The 16,086-nt window shown below is 40.1% G+C and overlaps 1 protein-coding gene across 1 annotated transcript in view; it reads right to left on the bottom strand.

Moving 5' to 3' along the window:
- The window catches only part of C2CD3 (C2 domain containing 3 centriole elongation regulator), a 159,882-nt gene that overhangs the window by 116,621 nt on the left and 27,175 nt on the right, over positions 1 to 16,086 (bottom strand). Inside the window, 4 exon segments of the mRNA XM_017885241.1 lie at positions 4,939 to 5,067; positions 5,520 to 5,652; positions 11,433 to 11,680; positions 12,334 to 12,557. Of these exon segments, the coding sequence (XP_017740730.1) occupies positions 4,939 to 5,067; positions 5,520 to 5,652; positions 11,433 to 11,680; positions 12,334 to 12,557 (734 nt within the window).

The raw sequence follows: 16,086 nt of genomic DNA, 5'->3' as shown, positions 1-16,086 counted from the left end.
AAAAAAAAAAAAAAAAAAAAAAAATCTATCTATCTGTTTCTCTCTCTCTCGATACAGATACAGATAATGGTGGATCACATATATTTATTTTCAGATGTCAAACTAACTCTCATTCCTGGAATAAATCCTGCTTGGTCATGGTGTAAAATTATTTTTATATGTTGCTGGGTTTGGTTTGCAAGTATTTTCTGGAAGACTTTTGTGTCACATTCATATTGATCTGTAGTTTTCTTTTGTGATGCTCCTGTCTGGATTTGCTGTCAGAGTAATGCTTGCCTCATGAGTTGAGGAGTGTTCTCTACTATTTTAATTTTTTAGAAAGGTTTGTGAAGAATTGGTATCAACTCTTCTTTGGTAGAATTCAGCAGTGAAGCTGTCTGGACCGGGGCTTTTCTTTGTGGGTAGTTTCAAAATTACGAATTCAATCTCTTTAGTTAATTTTTACTATTTCAATTATTAATTGCTTTGTTAGAGGTCTCTTCATATTGTCTATTTCTTCTTCTTTTTTTTTTTTGGAGATGGAGTCTTGCTCTGTCGCCCAGGCTGGAGTGCAGTGATGCCATCTTGGCTCACTGCAAGCTCTGCCTCCCGGGTTCACGCCATTCTCCTGCCTCAGCCTCCCAAGTAGCTGGGACTACAGGTGCCTGCCACCATGCCTGGCTAATTTTTTGCATTTTTAGTAGAGACGGGGTTCCACCGTGTTAGGCAGTATGGTCTCAGTCTCCTCGTGATCCGACCGCTTTAGCCTCCCAAAGTGCTGGGATTACAGGCGTGAGCCACCGCGCCCAGTCCATGTTGTCTACTTCTTCTTGAGATAGTTTAGGAATCTGTCCATTTCATCTAAGTCGTCGACTTTATTGTCATACAACTGTTCATGGTATTTCTTTACCATCTGTTTTATTTGTATACAGTTGGTATTAATGTCCCCGCTTTAATTTCTAATGCTAGTATTAATAATTTGAATCTACCCCTCCCTGAGAACACAGTCCACCAACTAGTAACTGAGGGAAGAGGGGGCCCTAAAGTCTTGCCTGCCCTAGCCTGGAGTGGTGTTTCTATTTCTGTGAGTTCGGAGGGATAGGGAGAGATATCTTGGTTCAAATATCAACATGAAAGCTCATGTGCTTCATTTCAGGGAAATTTACTTTTATGATTCCTTTCTCTCCTTTTTTTACTTTCATCTTCTTTTTAGAACTCCCATAATTTGGACATTGAACCTTCTTAAAATATCCTCAATTTTATATTTTTTTCTGATTTTCAACTCCATTCTTTTGTTAAACTTTCTGGGATTTTTCCTCATCTTTCTCTTCCAAATTTTGCATTAAATATTATTCTCTGTTTACATGTTGAAGCATTCCTCAAACATCTAAAAATTGTGGCTATCTGTTCATATTAAAAGTCAGGCACTGAAATGCTGACCGGAAGTGTCATATTCCAGTTGGGAATGGGAGAAAACTTGTTGACTGGTTGGTTTCATTATAAAATAATTGGGCAGAGCTAGACCATTTTGTTGAGTAATCTCTAATGGCTGGTATCTGCACTTCTTTTCTCTCGAGCTAGACGGTTTCTCAGCAAAATCTCAATCTCCTACTTGGGAGGTGATGTGGCTGTCAGTGTTCTAGGAGTCAAGAAGTAACGGGGATCAGAGGTAGGAGGGGTGTTCATCATTCCATATGCAGACTTTAATTTAGTCTCCATTTCCTTGGTATGGTCCTCACCACTACCCTCAGTTTGCTTGACAGCCTTGCATCTAAGGATCAGTTTGTAACCTCTACATATTAAACTGCTAGTCTTTCACTGGGCAGGGTAATGTCAGTCTTCTGGCTCTGGGGATGGGAGATGGTATTATAATAATAATATCTAACATTTATTGAGAGGTCATTCTGTAAGATGTTTACAGGAATTAATTCACTGAGTCCACACTACATATCACTGAAGTAGGTTATATCCTTTTTATAGGTGAGGAAACTGTAGTAGAAGGTGGTTAAATAACTTACATAATGTTTTACAACTAGTGAGTGGCAGAGTTCAGGTTCAAATACAGGCAATCTGGTTTGAGGTTCTCTTTCAATTAATCTCTATTCTATACTGTCTGTCCAGATCTTGGAGAGGGGAAGGAAGGATCTAATTGCTCCTATTTATTTTTTCTTAACCAGTCCTCATTTTTAGCCTCAAACTCAGATATTGCTTTGGTGTTTCTAATTCCTTCAGTAGTCTTTTTGGGCTACTGCAATCAAACTGTTGGTCCTTCAACCTCAAACATACAGACTTCTCTATTTTGCTAGGTCAGTTACCTTTGTTCACCTGTTTTCTAGCTTCCAAAATTTTATTGACATCTTTCTCTTGCTGTCACCTCCCCTTTTGGTTCCTGTGAGTTTATGCCTTTTCTATTCTTTCATTATCATTTTGTTGAGGTTTATTTTATTTTGAGGCAGGGTCTTGTTCTGTTGGCCAGGCTAGAGTGCAGTGACATGATCTGGGCTCACTGTAACCTCTGCCTCCTGGCTCAAGCAATTCTCCCACCTGAGCCTCCCCAGTAGCTGGGACTACAGGCGTGTACCACCACGCCAAGCTAATTTTGCATTTTTTTGTGGACAGGGTTTCCCTATGTTACCCAGGCTGGTCTTGACCTCCTGGGCTCAAGCAATTTGCCTTCCTCAGACACCCAAAATGCTGGGTGTACAGGTGTGAGCCACCAGGCCTGGCAAGGAATGGGGATACAAGTTTTAACTTTTATTCTTACTTTCATTCTACCATACTCTCTCTGGGTAATCTTGTCCACTTCAAAACTTTCGGTTATTACAGAGTAGCTAACAAATCTCCAATTTTTATCTTTGGGCTAGTCCTCTCTCTTGGGCTTCAGCTCTACATATCTAAGTGTCTACAACTCAAGTTTAACAGATTTACATGCTCAAACTTGAACTTGGCCTTATGTCTGCTTGAGGATTTTCAATAATTTCAATCATTACAATCCATGAAGTCACTAGAGCAAAAACCCTAGGGATCATGTTTTACTCTTTGCCCTCTTTCTACAACTAATAAGTAATCAAATTCTGTCACTTCAACCTTTAATGTCTTACCTCTCCCCTTCTGCCAGGGAGAAAAAAAAAAAAACCCACATGATTTCCCATCTCTTCTATCCAATGCTTTTCCGTACTGTTGTGACAGTGATCTTCTGCTCAAAACATTTTGATGTTTACATAATTTTTAAGGTCCAGATTCATTAACACAATAATCAAAGTCTGGCTTCCACTTACCTTTTCCATTATACCTCTACTCACTCTACTCATTCCTGCCATTAGCATACGATGAGTATGTAGTGTTACTTCCCTGTAACAGAAGTCTAAACTTCAAATCAAACTAATCGGAGGTTTTTTATTTTCTTTTTTTTTGAGATGGAGTCTCACTCCTTCTATCATCCAGGCTGGAGTGCAGTAGCATGATCTCAGCTCATTGCAACCTCCGCCTCCAGGGTTCAAGCAGTTCTCCTGCCTCAGCCTCCTGAGTAGCTGCACCACCATGCCTGGCTCGTTTTTGTACTTTCAGTAGAGACAGGGTTTCACCCTGTTGGCCAGGCTGGTCTCGAACTCCCAAACTCAGGTGATCTGCCCGCCTTAGCCTCCCAAAGTGTGGGGATTGTAGGTGTGAGCTTTTGGAGCCTTTAAAACACATGCTCTCCCATAACCTTTAAAACTTCGGCACATACTGCTTTTAACCACTATGCTCTATTAACTTTCCAAGACATGAATGTAGACATTATCTTTTATACAAGAGACAATAAATAGATGAGTCTGGTTGGAGGGCACATGTTATTCATAATGTTAACAGAAACAGCTACCAACAGTAAAAATACTATGTGTTGGCCAGGCACTGTGGTTCATGCCTGTAATCCTAGCACTTTGGGAGGCTGAAGCGAGCAGATCACTTGAGGTCAAGAGTTCGAGACCAGCCTGGACAACATGGTGAAACCCTATCTCTACTAAAAATACAAAAATTAGCCAAGTGTGGTGGTGCATCCCTGTAGTACCAGCTACTTGGGAGGAAGAGGCAGGAAAATCACTTGAACCCGGGAGGTGGAGGTTGCAGTGAGCCAAGATTGTGCCACTGCACTCCAGCCTGGGCAACAGAGTGAGACTCCGTTTCAAAAAAACCAAAAAACCGGCCGGGCGTGGTGGCTCAAGCCTGTAATCCCAGCACTTTGGGAGGCCGAGACGGGTGGATCACAAGGTCAGGAGATCGAGACCATCCTGGCTAACACGGTGAAACCCCGTCTCTACTAAAAAATACAAAAAACTAGCTGGGTGAGGTGGCGGGCGCCTGTAGTCCCAGCTACTCGGGAGGCTGAGGCAGGAGAATGGCGTAAACCTGGGAGGCGGAGCTTGCAGTGAGCTGAGATCCAGCCACTGCACTCCAGCCTGGGTGACAGAGCAAGACTCTGTCTCAAAAAAAAAACACAAAAAAACAAAAAAAACCTCAAAATATTATGTGTCAAGCATTGTGTTACTCTTTCATATACATCCTTTTTAATCCTTACAACAATTTTGCAAGGTTAGGTACAATTCCAATTTTACCAATGCCTCTGAAGTTCAGAGATACCTGTTTAAGGCCACAAAGCTAATTAGAGATGAACCTTGAATTTCCACTTGTATCTGTTTAAAATCCATGCCTTTTCATCACACCATGTTAACACTGGTGTTAGGGAAAGAGTTGGGAGATAAGAATGGTAAGGTAGAATGGGATCATTCTGTAAGTGAAGCCAAAAGTAAAGGGCTAAAGTTTGGAGTTTTATTTAGTAGGCAATCAGTGATCGTTTAAGGAACAGGGAAGGGTTTGGTTAGTCTAAGGACATGTTACTTTAGGAAGATAAATCTGATAACATTGTATACTATGAATTGGAGGAAGAGTTTAAAAGGAAGAAAGCCTTTGAATAGTGCTTACCTGCCTAATAGCAGCTGTATAGCTCTGGTATCAGCTTTTGTGTCATGTCTCCAAAATGTATTCTCAGTTGAAGGGAGGAGGTGATCTTCAATGTGGTCTTTAAACTGATTCCTAGAAAAGGCCCTGATTCTAAGGTGTAGAAAAATACTTTCTCACTGAGTGGCTAACAGATGGAAAAAATCTATATCATAATCACTTCGTACATGCAGCTGGTCTGACTCAGAAAATTTAATGTACTTTAGACTTAACTGCCTTAAATAAAACTTTACACTTTGCAAAGCTCTTTCCTACAGTAGAATCCCATCTCATTTCTGTGAGGTAGGGAGAGAAGATCCCCATTTTACATCCAAGGATACCAGTTCAGAGAGAGTAAAGAATTTACCCATTTACATATGCTGCACGTGCCAGTGCTAGGATAAGAGCTTTAGTATCTTAACTCCTAGTGTAGGCTTCTTTCCCACCACATCAGGAATTATTTGATAAGCGTTTCCAAGATTATCCAGTCCATAACTTGACAAAAAACACAGGTTAACAACTATTAAGAAATGAACTGTTAGGGTTCTGTCTATCCTGTAACTTACTGTGTTGATGCTCTAAGAGAATCTTCATTAATAGGAGGATGAACTTGGTCCAACAACATGCTGGTGTCTGGGCTTGATTTCATTGCAGAAATCACCATGGCATTACGCAGTTTATTGCCTTGTTCTAACAGAGCTGAAGAGGATAAATGTAGAAAAGAGAAAAACCCAAAATGCAGCAGAAACATTTGGAATATTCAGGGCATTTCCTTTTATCACGGGACTCACCAGTGTGTACTGTAATAGTTTACTCATCTGCCTTTCCCATTAGCTTGAGAATTCCTTGAGGACATTTACTCAAAAGAGATGTTTACTGAGCTTCTACTGTGCACTGTTTTAGATGCTGGCATTATAACAATGAATGAAGTCTCCATTCCAGAGACTGACCTCTTGTGGGGTTGTTATATCCATGTACTGACTCTTCCGACTGGTGTTGGTATCTAATAAGGTTAGTAATGTTTATATATTTTTTGTATCCAGATACCAAATTTATACTTCTACGGATGAAGAAAAGAGTGCTAAAAAGCTTCCACGACTCAAACAGCAGGTTAATGGAAAAGTCAGAATAAAACCTGAGTTTTCAGACTTTCTGATAGGTAAAATTTACCCCATTCCTTACGGGGTCCCACAACAATAGCAGCACCAGAAATGAGAGAAAACATTTATTGAATGTTTACCACATGCGAGGCACTATTCTAAATATTTTAACATGTATTACGCATTTAATCCTCCCAATAGTCCTCTGAGATATATACTACGACTTCTTTTGTTTTCCAGATAAAAAACTGAGGCAGACATAAAAAAGGATGAGTTCATGTCTTTTGTAGGGACATGGATGAAGCTGGAAACCATCATTCTCAGCAAACTATCGCAAGGACAAAAAACCAAACACCGTATGTTCTCACTCATAGGTGGGAATTGAACAATGAGAACACTTGGACACAGGAAGGGGAACATCACACACCTGGGCCTGTTGTGGGGTGGGGGGAGGGGGGAGGGATAGCATTAGGAGATATACCTAATGTAAATGACGAGTTAATGGGTGTAGCACACCAACATGGCACACGTAACAAACCTGCACATTGTGCACATGTACCCTAGAACTTAAAATATAATAAAAAAAAGAAAAAAAATTGAGGCAGAGAGTAGGTAACTTGACCAAGATGCACACATAATACATCTATAACCAGATGATTCCACATCCTATGCTTTTAACTGCTATACTATCTATGACCCTACTTAGTTCTTAGGTTTCTTTTTAAAAGCTGAGTGCTAGCTGGGCAGGGTAGCATGTGCCCATGGTCCCAGCGACTTGGGAGGCTGAGGCAGGAGGATTGCTTGAGTCGGGAAGACTGCTTGAGTCCATGAGTTTGAGGGGATAGTGTGCTATGATCACACCTATGAATAGTCACAGTGTTCCAGCCTGGGCTACATAGTGAGACCCTGTTTCTAAATAAAAACAAATACAATAAAAAAGCTCAGGCCCAATAGTATTATTCCAACAGATACAGGAGGTATTATTATTTTCTTGAGGTTCCACAGGCACTTAGAAAGTGCCTAACTCCTAGTCTAATTTTATAATTTCTAAAAATAAAATATGATGGTTAGGCCAAGAAAAAAAAACAAGTAAAAAATATCCATAGTCTTATTCATTATTTACATATTTTTAGAGACAGGGTCTTGCTCTGTTGCCCTAGCTGAAATGCAGTGGTACAATCATAGTTCACTAAAGCCTCGAACTTCCAGGCTCAAGCAATCCTCCCACCTCAGCCTCCCAAGTAGCTAGGACTGTAAGTGCATACCACCATGCCTGGCTTGTTTTTAATTTTTTAATTTTTTGGTACAGATGGTAGCTTGCTATGTTGCACAGGCTGGTCTTGAACTCTTGGCCTCAAGCTATCCTCCTGCCCTTGCCTCCCAAAGTCCATAAACATCAAAACATCTAATATTTGTTACTATAAAGAAGTCAAAATATACCTTAAAAACTTTAAAAAAATCAAAAATCTTAAATATCATATGTTCAATGTATGATGTGGCAATACAACTAAACTAAAAAATAAAGATCACTCACTGTGATAGACAGAATTCTAAGATGGCTACCCCAAGGTCCCCAGTGCCTCATATACTCATACCTTGTCCTAGTGATTCAAACACTTGTCTAGGTATTACTGTGAAAGGATTTTGCAGATGTAATTATTTAAAACAATTTTTTTTTTTTTTGAGACAAGGTCTCCCTCTGTTACCCAGGCTGGAGCGCAGTAGCATGATCACGACTCACTGGAGCCTCAACCTCCCAGGCTCAAGTGATCCTCCCACCACAACCTCCCAAAGTGCTGGGATTACAGGCATGAGCCAGCTTGCCCGGACTTGCAGATATAATCAATGCTTACCTTAAGACAGGAAGATTATCTTGGTAGGCAGAACCTAATCATATTAACCTTTTAAATTAGATTTTTCTCTGGCTGGTTAAAAGGATATGATAGTCACAGATGTGAAGTAGAAGAATCTAATGTATCATTACTATTTTGAAAATGGAGAAGGACAGTATCCTGCTGTGTAGTTAGTGTTTCATAAATAATAGCTGGTTGACTGATACAGCTTTGTCCCCTCGTTTCTGGTAGTGTATTAGCACATCAAAGACCAGAAAAATCATTAGGTTGATGTATTTGTTGTGTCCCTCCCACGACCTCAGTTCTATGCTTACTAAAGTGGCCCACTTAATCTTGTGGTTGGAAGGGACCTTTGAAGATCTTATCCAGTGCAACCGGAGTCCACTTTCCTAGGGGAATTATACCAGGAACAGGAAACTCAAGACTGCATGCTCTCACTTATAAATGGGAGCTAAAAACTGGGTACTCAGGGATAAAAAGACGGCAACAATAGAAACTGGAGACCACTAGAGGGGGAGAGAAGACAGGGGCAAGGGCTGAAAAACTATTGGGTGCTATGCACAGTACCTGGGTGATAGGATCATTCATACCCCAATTCTTGGCATCATGCAATATAACCAGGTAACAAACCTGCACATATACCCTCTGAATCTAAAATGAAATTGAAAAATAAAAAAGATCTTATCCAGCTATGTACCTGATAATTTAACCCCATCTGTAAAAGTCACATCAGAAGGTTATCCAGCCCACACTTGACCATTTACAGAGATGTGGTCCCTCTCTCATTTGTGCACAAGTCAGACTACTAACCCAGACTGAGTCAAAATCTGTCTTGTTTTATCTTTAAATCCACAGATCCTAGTAACTCTTATTGAAGAGATTGCACATTGACAGCCCATGGGTTGTGCATGGCATATTCTGCTTGGCTTGAACAGCTGGCCAGCAAAGTCTTGATTTAAAAAGCAAAAGCAAAACAAAACAAAACAGGCCTAGGTAAACAATGAAACTAGAGTAAGAAGAAGCATAGGACTTTGCCTTAAAGTCTGAGACAATAATGAGAGCTGCCCCCTTTGATAGCACAGGAGCTTCCTAAGTCTGAGCTTGTGTCTTCATTTTAAAATGGGGATAATACCTACCTCACATGACTTTTATAAGATTATGCATATAAAACACTTGGCATAGTAGCTAGTGCATAATTAGTGCTCAATAAGTGGCAGCTGTTTTCTCCAGGCTATCTCTTGCTGGTCCTTTTACCAGTCTGGTTACTCTCCTTAGAAGGAACACATCTCCTGGCCGGGCGCGGTGGCTCAAGCCTGTAATCCCAGCACTTTGGGAGGCCGAGACGGGCAGATCGCGAGGTCAGGAGATCGAGACCATCCTGGCTAACACGGTGAAACCCCGTCTCTACTAAAAAATACAAAAAACTAGCCGGGCGAGGTGGCGGGCGCCTGTGGTCCCAGCTGCTTGGGAGGCTGAGACAGGAGAATGGCATAAACCTGGGAGGCGGAGCTTGCAGTGAGCTGAGATCCGGCCATTGCACTCCAGCCTGGGCAACAGAGCAAGACTCCTTCTCAAAAAAAAAAAAAAAAAGAAGGAACACATCTCCTTTCCAGAACACATGGACACAGGGAGGGGAACATCATATACCAGGGCCTGTCAGGGGGTGGGGGGCTACGGGAGAGATAGCATTAGGAGAAATACCTAATGTAGGTGACGGGTTGATGGGTGCAACAAAACTGCACATTCTGCACGTGTACCCCAGAACTTAAAGTATAACAACAACAAAAAAAAAACGTTAAAAAAAAAAGAAGAAGGAACACATCTCCTTTCCTTTAGATCTTTAATGTTACCTTCTTTTTTCTCTTTGCTTTTTTTTTTTTTAGAGATGACATCTTGCTACATTGTCCAGGCTGGACTCGAACTCCTGGGCTCTAGTGATCCTTTTACCTCAGCCTCCTGAGTAGCTTAATGTTACCTTGTTAATGAGGTCTTCCTTTGCCAACCTACGTAAAACTAACATCCCCTTCTCTCACCTTCCTGGCTTGATATATCGCCATTGCCATGATCACCAAGTAACACATGGTTATTTATTTAGTCTATCATTTGTCTTCCAATCAATATAAAACCCATACAGCGGGAGTTTATATCTTTCTTCTTTTTAACTACTGTAGCCCTGATACCTAGAAGAGTACCAGTCATCTGGTAGTGCTGAATAGATAACTGTTTATTGAGTCAACAAATATCTTTCTTAAAGTCTGGTCTACACAAGTGAGCTGACAAGTGCTGAGTACAGTGGGTTCATTTTCCTTCTTGTTAATGCAGTCTTTGCATTAAAGACTAAAATTAATAGTTTATAATCTTGGAGTATACATATATATACACACATATATTTTAAAATATATATATTTTTTCTTTTTTTTTGAGACAGAGTCTCGCTCTGTTGCCCAGGCTGGAGTGCAGTGGTGTGATCGTGGGTCACAGGAACCTCTGCCTCCTGGGTTCAAGCGATTTTCCTGCCTCAGCCTCTCGAGTAGCTGGGATTATAGGTGCCTACCATCACACCCGGCTAAGTTTTTTATTTTTAGTAGAGACAGGGTTTCACCATGTTGGCCAGGCTAGTTTTGAACTCCTGACTTCAAGTGATCTGCCTGCCTCGGCCTCCCAAAGTGTTGGGATTATAGGTGTGAGCCAACGTGCCCGGCCTGTATATATTTTAGAGTAGGGAATCTAAGACATTTCAGTTGAAAAAATATAAACAAAATGTTTTTGTTCTTTTACAAAATGTGCTTAAGAATGTAAATTATGTAATCAAATAGTTCTGATGCTACAGATATTTTAATTTTGGAAATTTTACTTGTAGGGATGTAGACAAATTCCTGTTATGATCATGAGGTCAAAGAGATACATGGTTGAACATTACAGTGTAATGTTAAGTCAATTGCTTTTATTATACCACTCCGTAACATGAGGTAATCTAATTCTGTTCCTGTTTGCTTTTTTATTTCTGTCTAAGCCCTTATAAGGGTAAACTGTCTCCTTTCTTCTTCTATTTGGCCACAAGTCATTATTTAATTCCCAGGATGAAGATTAGCAGTTGTATACTGAATGTTCTCACTAAGACTTAAGAGTTTTCAGAATGTGAAATGGATTTGGTACTAGTCTCCATACAGTGGGATAAATAAATGCTGATGATGAGACAAAAACCTTACTTGCCTTGAATTATTTGGGACAAAATAAGGACTAACCCTTTTCTATGATAAAGGTTTTCCCCTCATATCCAATTTCTTTTAAATGATTCCTTTCCCAAACCTGCAATTTTATGTACGGAGTAATTATTTAAAAATACCCTGGTGGTTTAATACGGCTGTCTTTAAATGGTGCAAGATGCTGGACTCTAGCAAGACTGCCTGTTTCTATTTGACTTAGTTCAAACAAGAGTCTTGGTTCTCTTTGTAGGCTGGCTAACAAGTAGAGCAATCCCAATAAACGTAGTTTAGTCTGACTCAGTTCACAAATAAATACATACCTGAAAGAAGATCCTTGGTAGGGGGGTTGTTTGAAGAAAGAATGCATGAGTCACTGTGACTCTTGGCAACTGTTCTAATTTGAGGCTGGAATTCAGAACTGTTCAGAAGGGACATCTGCTTCCGTGGAGCTCTGCCTTTCGGAGTTACAGACTCTAAACTCTGTCCTGAATTAAGATGGTGCTGTAGTCCAAAGGAAGAATCCTTTATTGTATCAGGGTTCTCTGCAAAGTATACATGGTCTTTTCCCCTGTTTTTTTTTTAAAAAAAGGAGAACATCAGCAATATATAATCTATTATGGTAATACTCTATTTTGTCAGAGACAGAAAGTAGACCAGCGGTTTTGGCAAGGTAGTTTGGACCTCAAAAGGGGTGATTTATTTGCAATGCAACTTTGTAAATCTTTTTCATCTCCCAAATTATAGAAGTAATAGATGCTTTACCTACAGTTAGGGAGTCATAGCTTAAGCGAGACAATAAAATGAAGAGCTCAGCAGAGCCTGACACAAAGCAAATGCTTCATAAATAATTACTTAAAACAAAAACCTGATTCTTATTCCATTCTCTTTCACAGAATAGCTCCCTTTCCCTCTTTCCCTCATGAACATGTGTCCTGCATCTGGATATCATTTAGTCATTTATTTGTATGTTGGCTTCATTGTGAGTGGCTTCATTGTGAGATTGTGAGTAGTCCTCAAAAACAGAAATTATGTCTTACTTATTTCTAGGCCCAGCACCTAGTATCAAACCAGGACCAGAGTGAGTGCTTCACAGTTATCAGCTAAATGAGGACTGTGCCTCTCTCTGTTGTTAATCTTTTACTCAACCATAAATGAAAGGCAGATATCACAAGTACAGTGGAGTTAACTGACAGATTGACTGGTATTAGGTGTGGTAATTACCTCGGAGTGGTTGATCTACTGCTGTTGGCTCCTAACTCTTTTCCATCAATTTTGATGGTATGTATGTCGCGAGGCCTTGATGGAACCTGAAACTGGGTACTGCTGGGTTCAGTATTCTCTCTGAATCCCTGCTTAGATAAAAGCACATTTTCTGTCATGTCAGTGGTAGGAAGTGGATGGTAGCTGTCGTAAGTTTCTGACAGAGGCTCCAGAGCAAGTGAGACCTAAGAGAGACACGTAGTATACGAGAAATTTTCTTCAGCATTAATTAACTAATTTTAAGACTCCCCTGCTTAATATTAATTAATGTCCCCCATTCCTTACAAGATTAATGTCCCCCATTAATTATCTAAATTCCTGCCTACCTCAGAAGCCTCATCTCTTACTAAGCTTCCTTCCTTCATCCCTCTGTTCCAACAGACCAATTACTTACTTATGGTTCTCTAAATGTACCTTATATTTCATTGGTACATACAATTTTCCCCAGTATTCCTTCTTTATGTCTAAGTAGAGATGCCATGTCCACTGCCTTCTTCATGTTTCTACTTACTCTGTATCTATCCATTAGTATAATCACCATTTACTGAACCTTTTACTATAGGCCAGGAACTGTGCTAAGTTCCCCATATAGAGAAGCTAATGTGATTATATAACGCCATCAGGAAAGTATATTACATTAACTCAAAGATTTTTTTTTTTTAAGCAAAGATTTAGAGAAGGTACTTGCAACCTTTCGTTCATCATCCTGATTAGATTATGCATTCCTTGAAGGCACTGGCTATCTTCTTCATTTTTCTATCGACTAATTAGCATAGTGCCTGTATACATAGTATGCAAGTCTAATATGCCTAATAACGCCTAATGGTCTGATTAATAAAAGGAGGACATAACATTTTCTGCATTTTTATTATTGGTTGCTTGGGAAAAATAAGGTCTAGTTCTATGCTGGAGTTGAAGAGGGGTGAGGAGGGAGGACAACTAAGATGCAAAGGTAATTACTTTAAGTTTCCTTATCATTTCCTTCCTGTGAGTTCAAGTTCTTTGTGAAAAGGCTTTCTAGTCCTCTGAAAAGCCCAATGGAGAAACGTCTAATGGAGGAATGAAAAGTAAAATGGAGTTTTAAAGCAAAACCTTAAGGAAGAAAGTGAAGGATATACTCCAAAAGAAAAGAATAGCAACATTGAAAGTTCAGTTTCAATGACAAAGAAAGCAGAAGGAATTGTTTAAGCAGACAAAGACCGTCAAATAATGAATGCCCTAACACAAAAATGAGAAATTGCAGTTAGATGTTTTACGATGTCTCTGGGAAGGTCAATGAAATATTTTATCCAGAAGAACTGCCAAGGCACGAACTCAATAAAACATGCCTGGGTCTTGATGAGAATTCTGTTCATGAACCATAACATAAAGTCCTTCAAATCTATTCATCACGAAGATCTTTGTACAAAGACAAATGACAGCAATGCACCAGGACGAATACTCTGTGCAGTGATCACTGTAACAGCATCACATAAAATTCTGGTTGCTCAAACATAAATGTCAGGAAGTGTTCCCTTACCATTCATCACTTGCCAAAGACTGCCTCTGCATTCTAGAAACAAAGGAGACACTGAGGATAAAGGTAGTGTTCCTGGCCTTAACAATGAGCTGCTAACTGGCCACAGAGTTTGCTTTAACTCATTGGCCTGCACTACCATTGGACCTTGAATAAAGAGTCAGAGAAAGTCCAGGCACTTGCCACGCTCATCTTACAATCAAAACACAGGGGCCTAACTTCTTTGTTCAGTTAAACAAATAATTGTTGATACCAGCTCTGTTCCAGGCTCTGTGCTACCTCCCTGAGGAAAAGAGAGGACTAAAACATGGACTTACAACTGTAATCCCAGCCAGCTGGGAGGCAGGGGTAGGAGGATTGCTTGAGCCCAGGAGTTTGAGACTGGCCTGGGCAACATAGTGAGACCCTGTCACTACAAAAAATTAAAAAAAAAAAAATTAGCTGCACATAGTGGCATGGACCTTGAAGTCTTAGCTATTTGCTAGGCTGAGGCAGGAGGATTGCTCGAGCCCTGGAGATTGAGGCTGCAGTGAGCTATGATTGTGCCACTGTACTACAGCCTGGGCAACAGAGCAAGACTCTGTCTCAAAACAATAACCCCCTCCTCCCCCACAAACAAACCTTCTGCCTCAGAGGATCATAGTATTTTGTAGGGGAAGTTAAAAAAAAAAAAAGTAATTTTTCCACTTCTCTGTCGGCCAGGAAGGGCAGTGGTGACATACCTATCAAGTACAACCACCACAGCTTCTGTGCTATGACAAAACCTTAGATATGTGGCCTTTTGGCTAAGTGCCTGAAATTTCATGTTGTTGGAACATTCGCTGTATCCCTGGGGGTTGCAGATCTCTCTCTGTTTGCTGTGGCTAAACCAAGAAAGAAGGCACACACAGATTTCTTCAGAAATTATGATTCCATCAAAGATTTTGAGGAGATGAAGAAGACTGGTATCTTTTGGAACACAAAGTGATTTTGAAATACAAAGAATTTCTTTGGGCTAAATTACGCAGAAGTTTGTCACTGACTTGCGTTCCTGAACTATGAAACATGAATATGTGGGCTAAGAAAGAGTTTCTACTGATAAATAAACAATTAACAAAAAAGTAATTTTAATATAAAATAGTAAGTTTTAAGATAAGGAAGTGTACTAGGTGGTATGGGAATGCTAAGAAGGGGTCTGAAGCTGGGGAAGAGGTGAGGAAGGAGTGCCAGGGATGATTTCCAGTAATGAAATACAAACATTTGAGCTTAGAATCTTAAATCTGAATGAGGCAGAAAACGCTGAGGGGGATGGAAGTAGAACATCAGAAGCAGAGGGAAAAGTATTGGTCAAACTTTGTAGGTATAAAACAGAAGAATGTTCTGTCAATTCCTAGCAGTCCAAGAGACCATCTACTCTAACCCTCCAGTTGCATTTAGCTCCCAGATCTTCATTCCTGTCCACCTCAATCATTCGCCTCCCCAGTCATGATTCATCTTGGTGTTTACTCCTCTGCCAATCCCGTGAGTCCTGTAGAATTTCTTTTTTATACAAATTACCACTTTAATGAAACATTTCTTTCTTTAAATGTCCCCATTTACTCAAAGTCTCTTCCAATAGAAAACACCTACACTTGCCAGGCTAAAGGAAGTTAACTTTTGCCTTTCTGGTGCTAAGTCTAGACCATCATTCTGTCACTTAAATACATCACCCCTCTTCCAAAGCCCATGCCATCCGCATATACCATGAATGTACCACATGCTTCTCACATCCATAAGAGAACAACTTTTTAAAAAAATTTTTTTGTATTTTGAAATTTGCTTATGTTGTTGAGTGATACATGCACATAACTTAATGAAATGTCATTTACTCCAAAGAAGAATTTTTTTTTTTTTTATTATACTTTAAGTTCTAGGGTACATGTGTACAACATGCAGGTTTGTTACATATGTATACTTGTGCCATGTTGGTGTGCTGCACCGATCAACTCGTCAGCACCCATCAACTCGTCATTTACATCAGGTATAACTCCCAATGCCATCCCTCCCCCCGCCCTCCCCATAATAGGCCCTGGTGTGTGATGTTCCCCTTCCAGAGTCCAAGTGATCTCATTGTTCAATTCTCACCTATGAGTGAGAACATGCAGTGTTTGGTTTTCTGCTCTTGCGATAGTTTGCTGAGAATGATGGTTTCCAGCTGCATCCATGTCCCTACAAAGGAC

This window comes from Rhinopithecus bieti, unplaced genomic scaffold (genome assembly GCF_001698545.2).
Source record: "Rhinopithecus bieti isolate Rb0 unplaced genomic scaffold, ASM169854v2 scaffold_14549, whole genome shotgun sequence".
NCBI classification, from domain to species: Eukaryota; Metazoa; Chordata; class Mammalia; order Primates; family Cercopithecidae; genus Rhinopithecus; species Rhinopithecus bieti.
The sequence above is the reverse complement of the archived record's forward strand: the minus strand, read 5'-3'. Positions and strand labels throughout refer to the sequence as shown.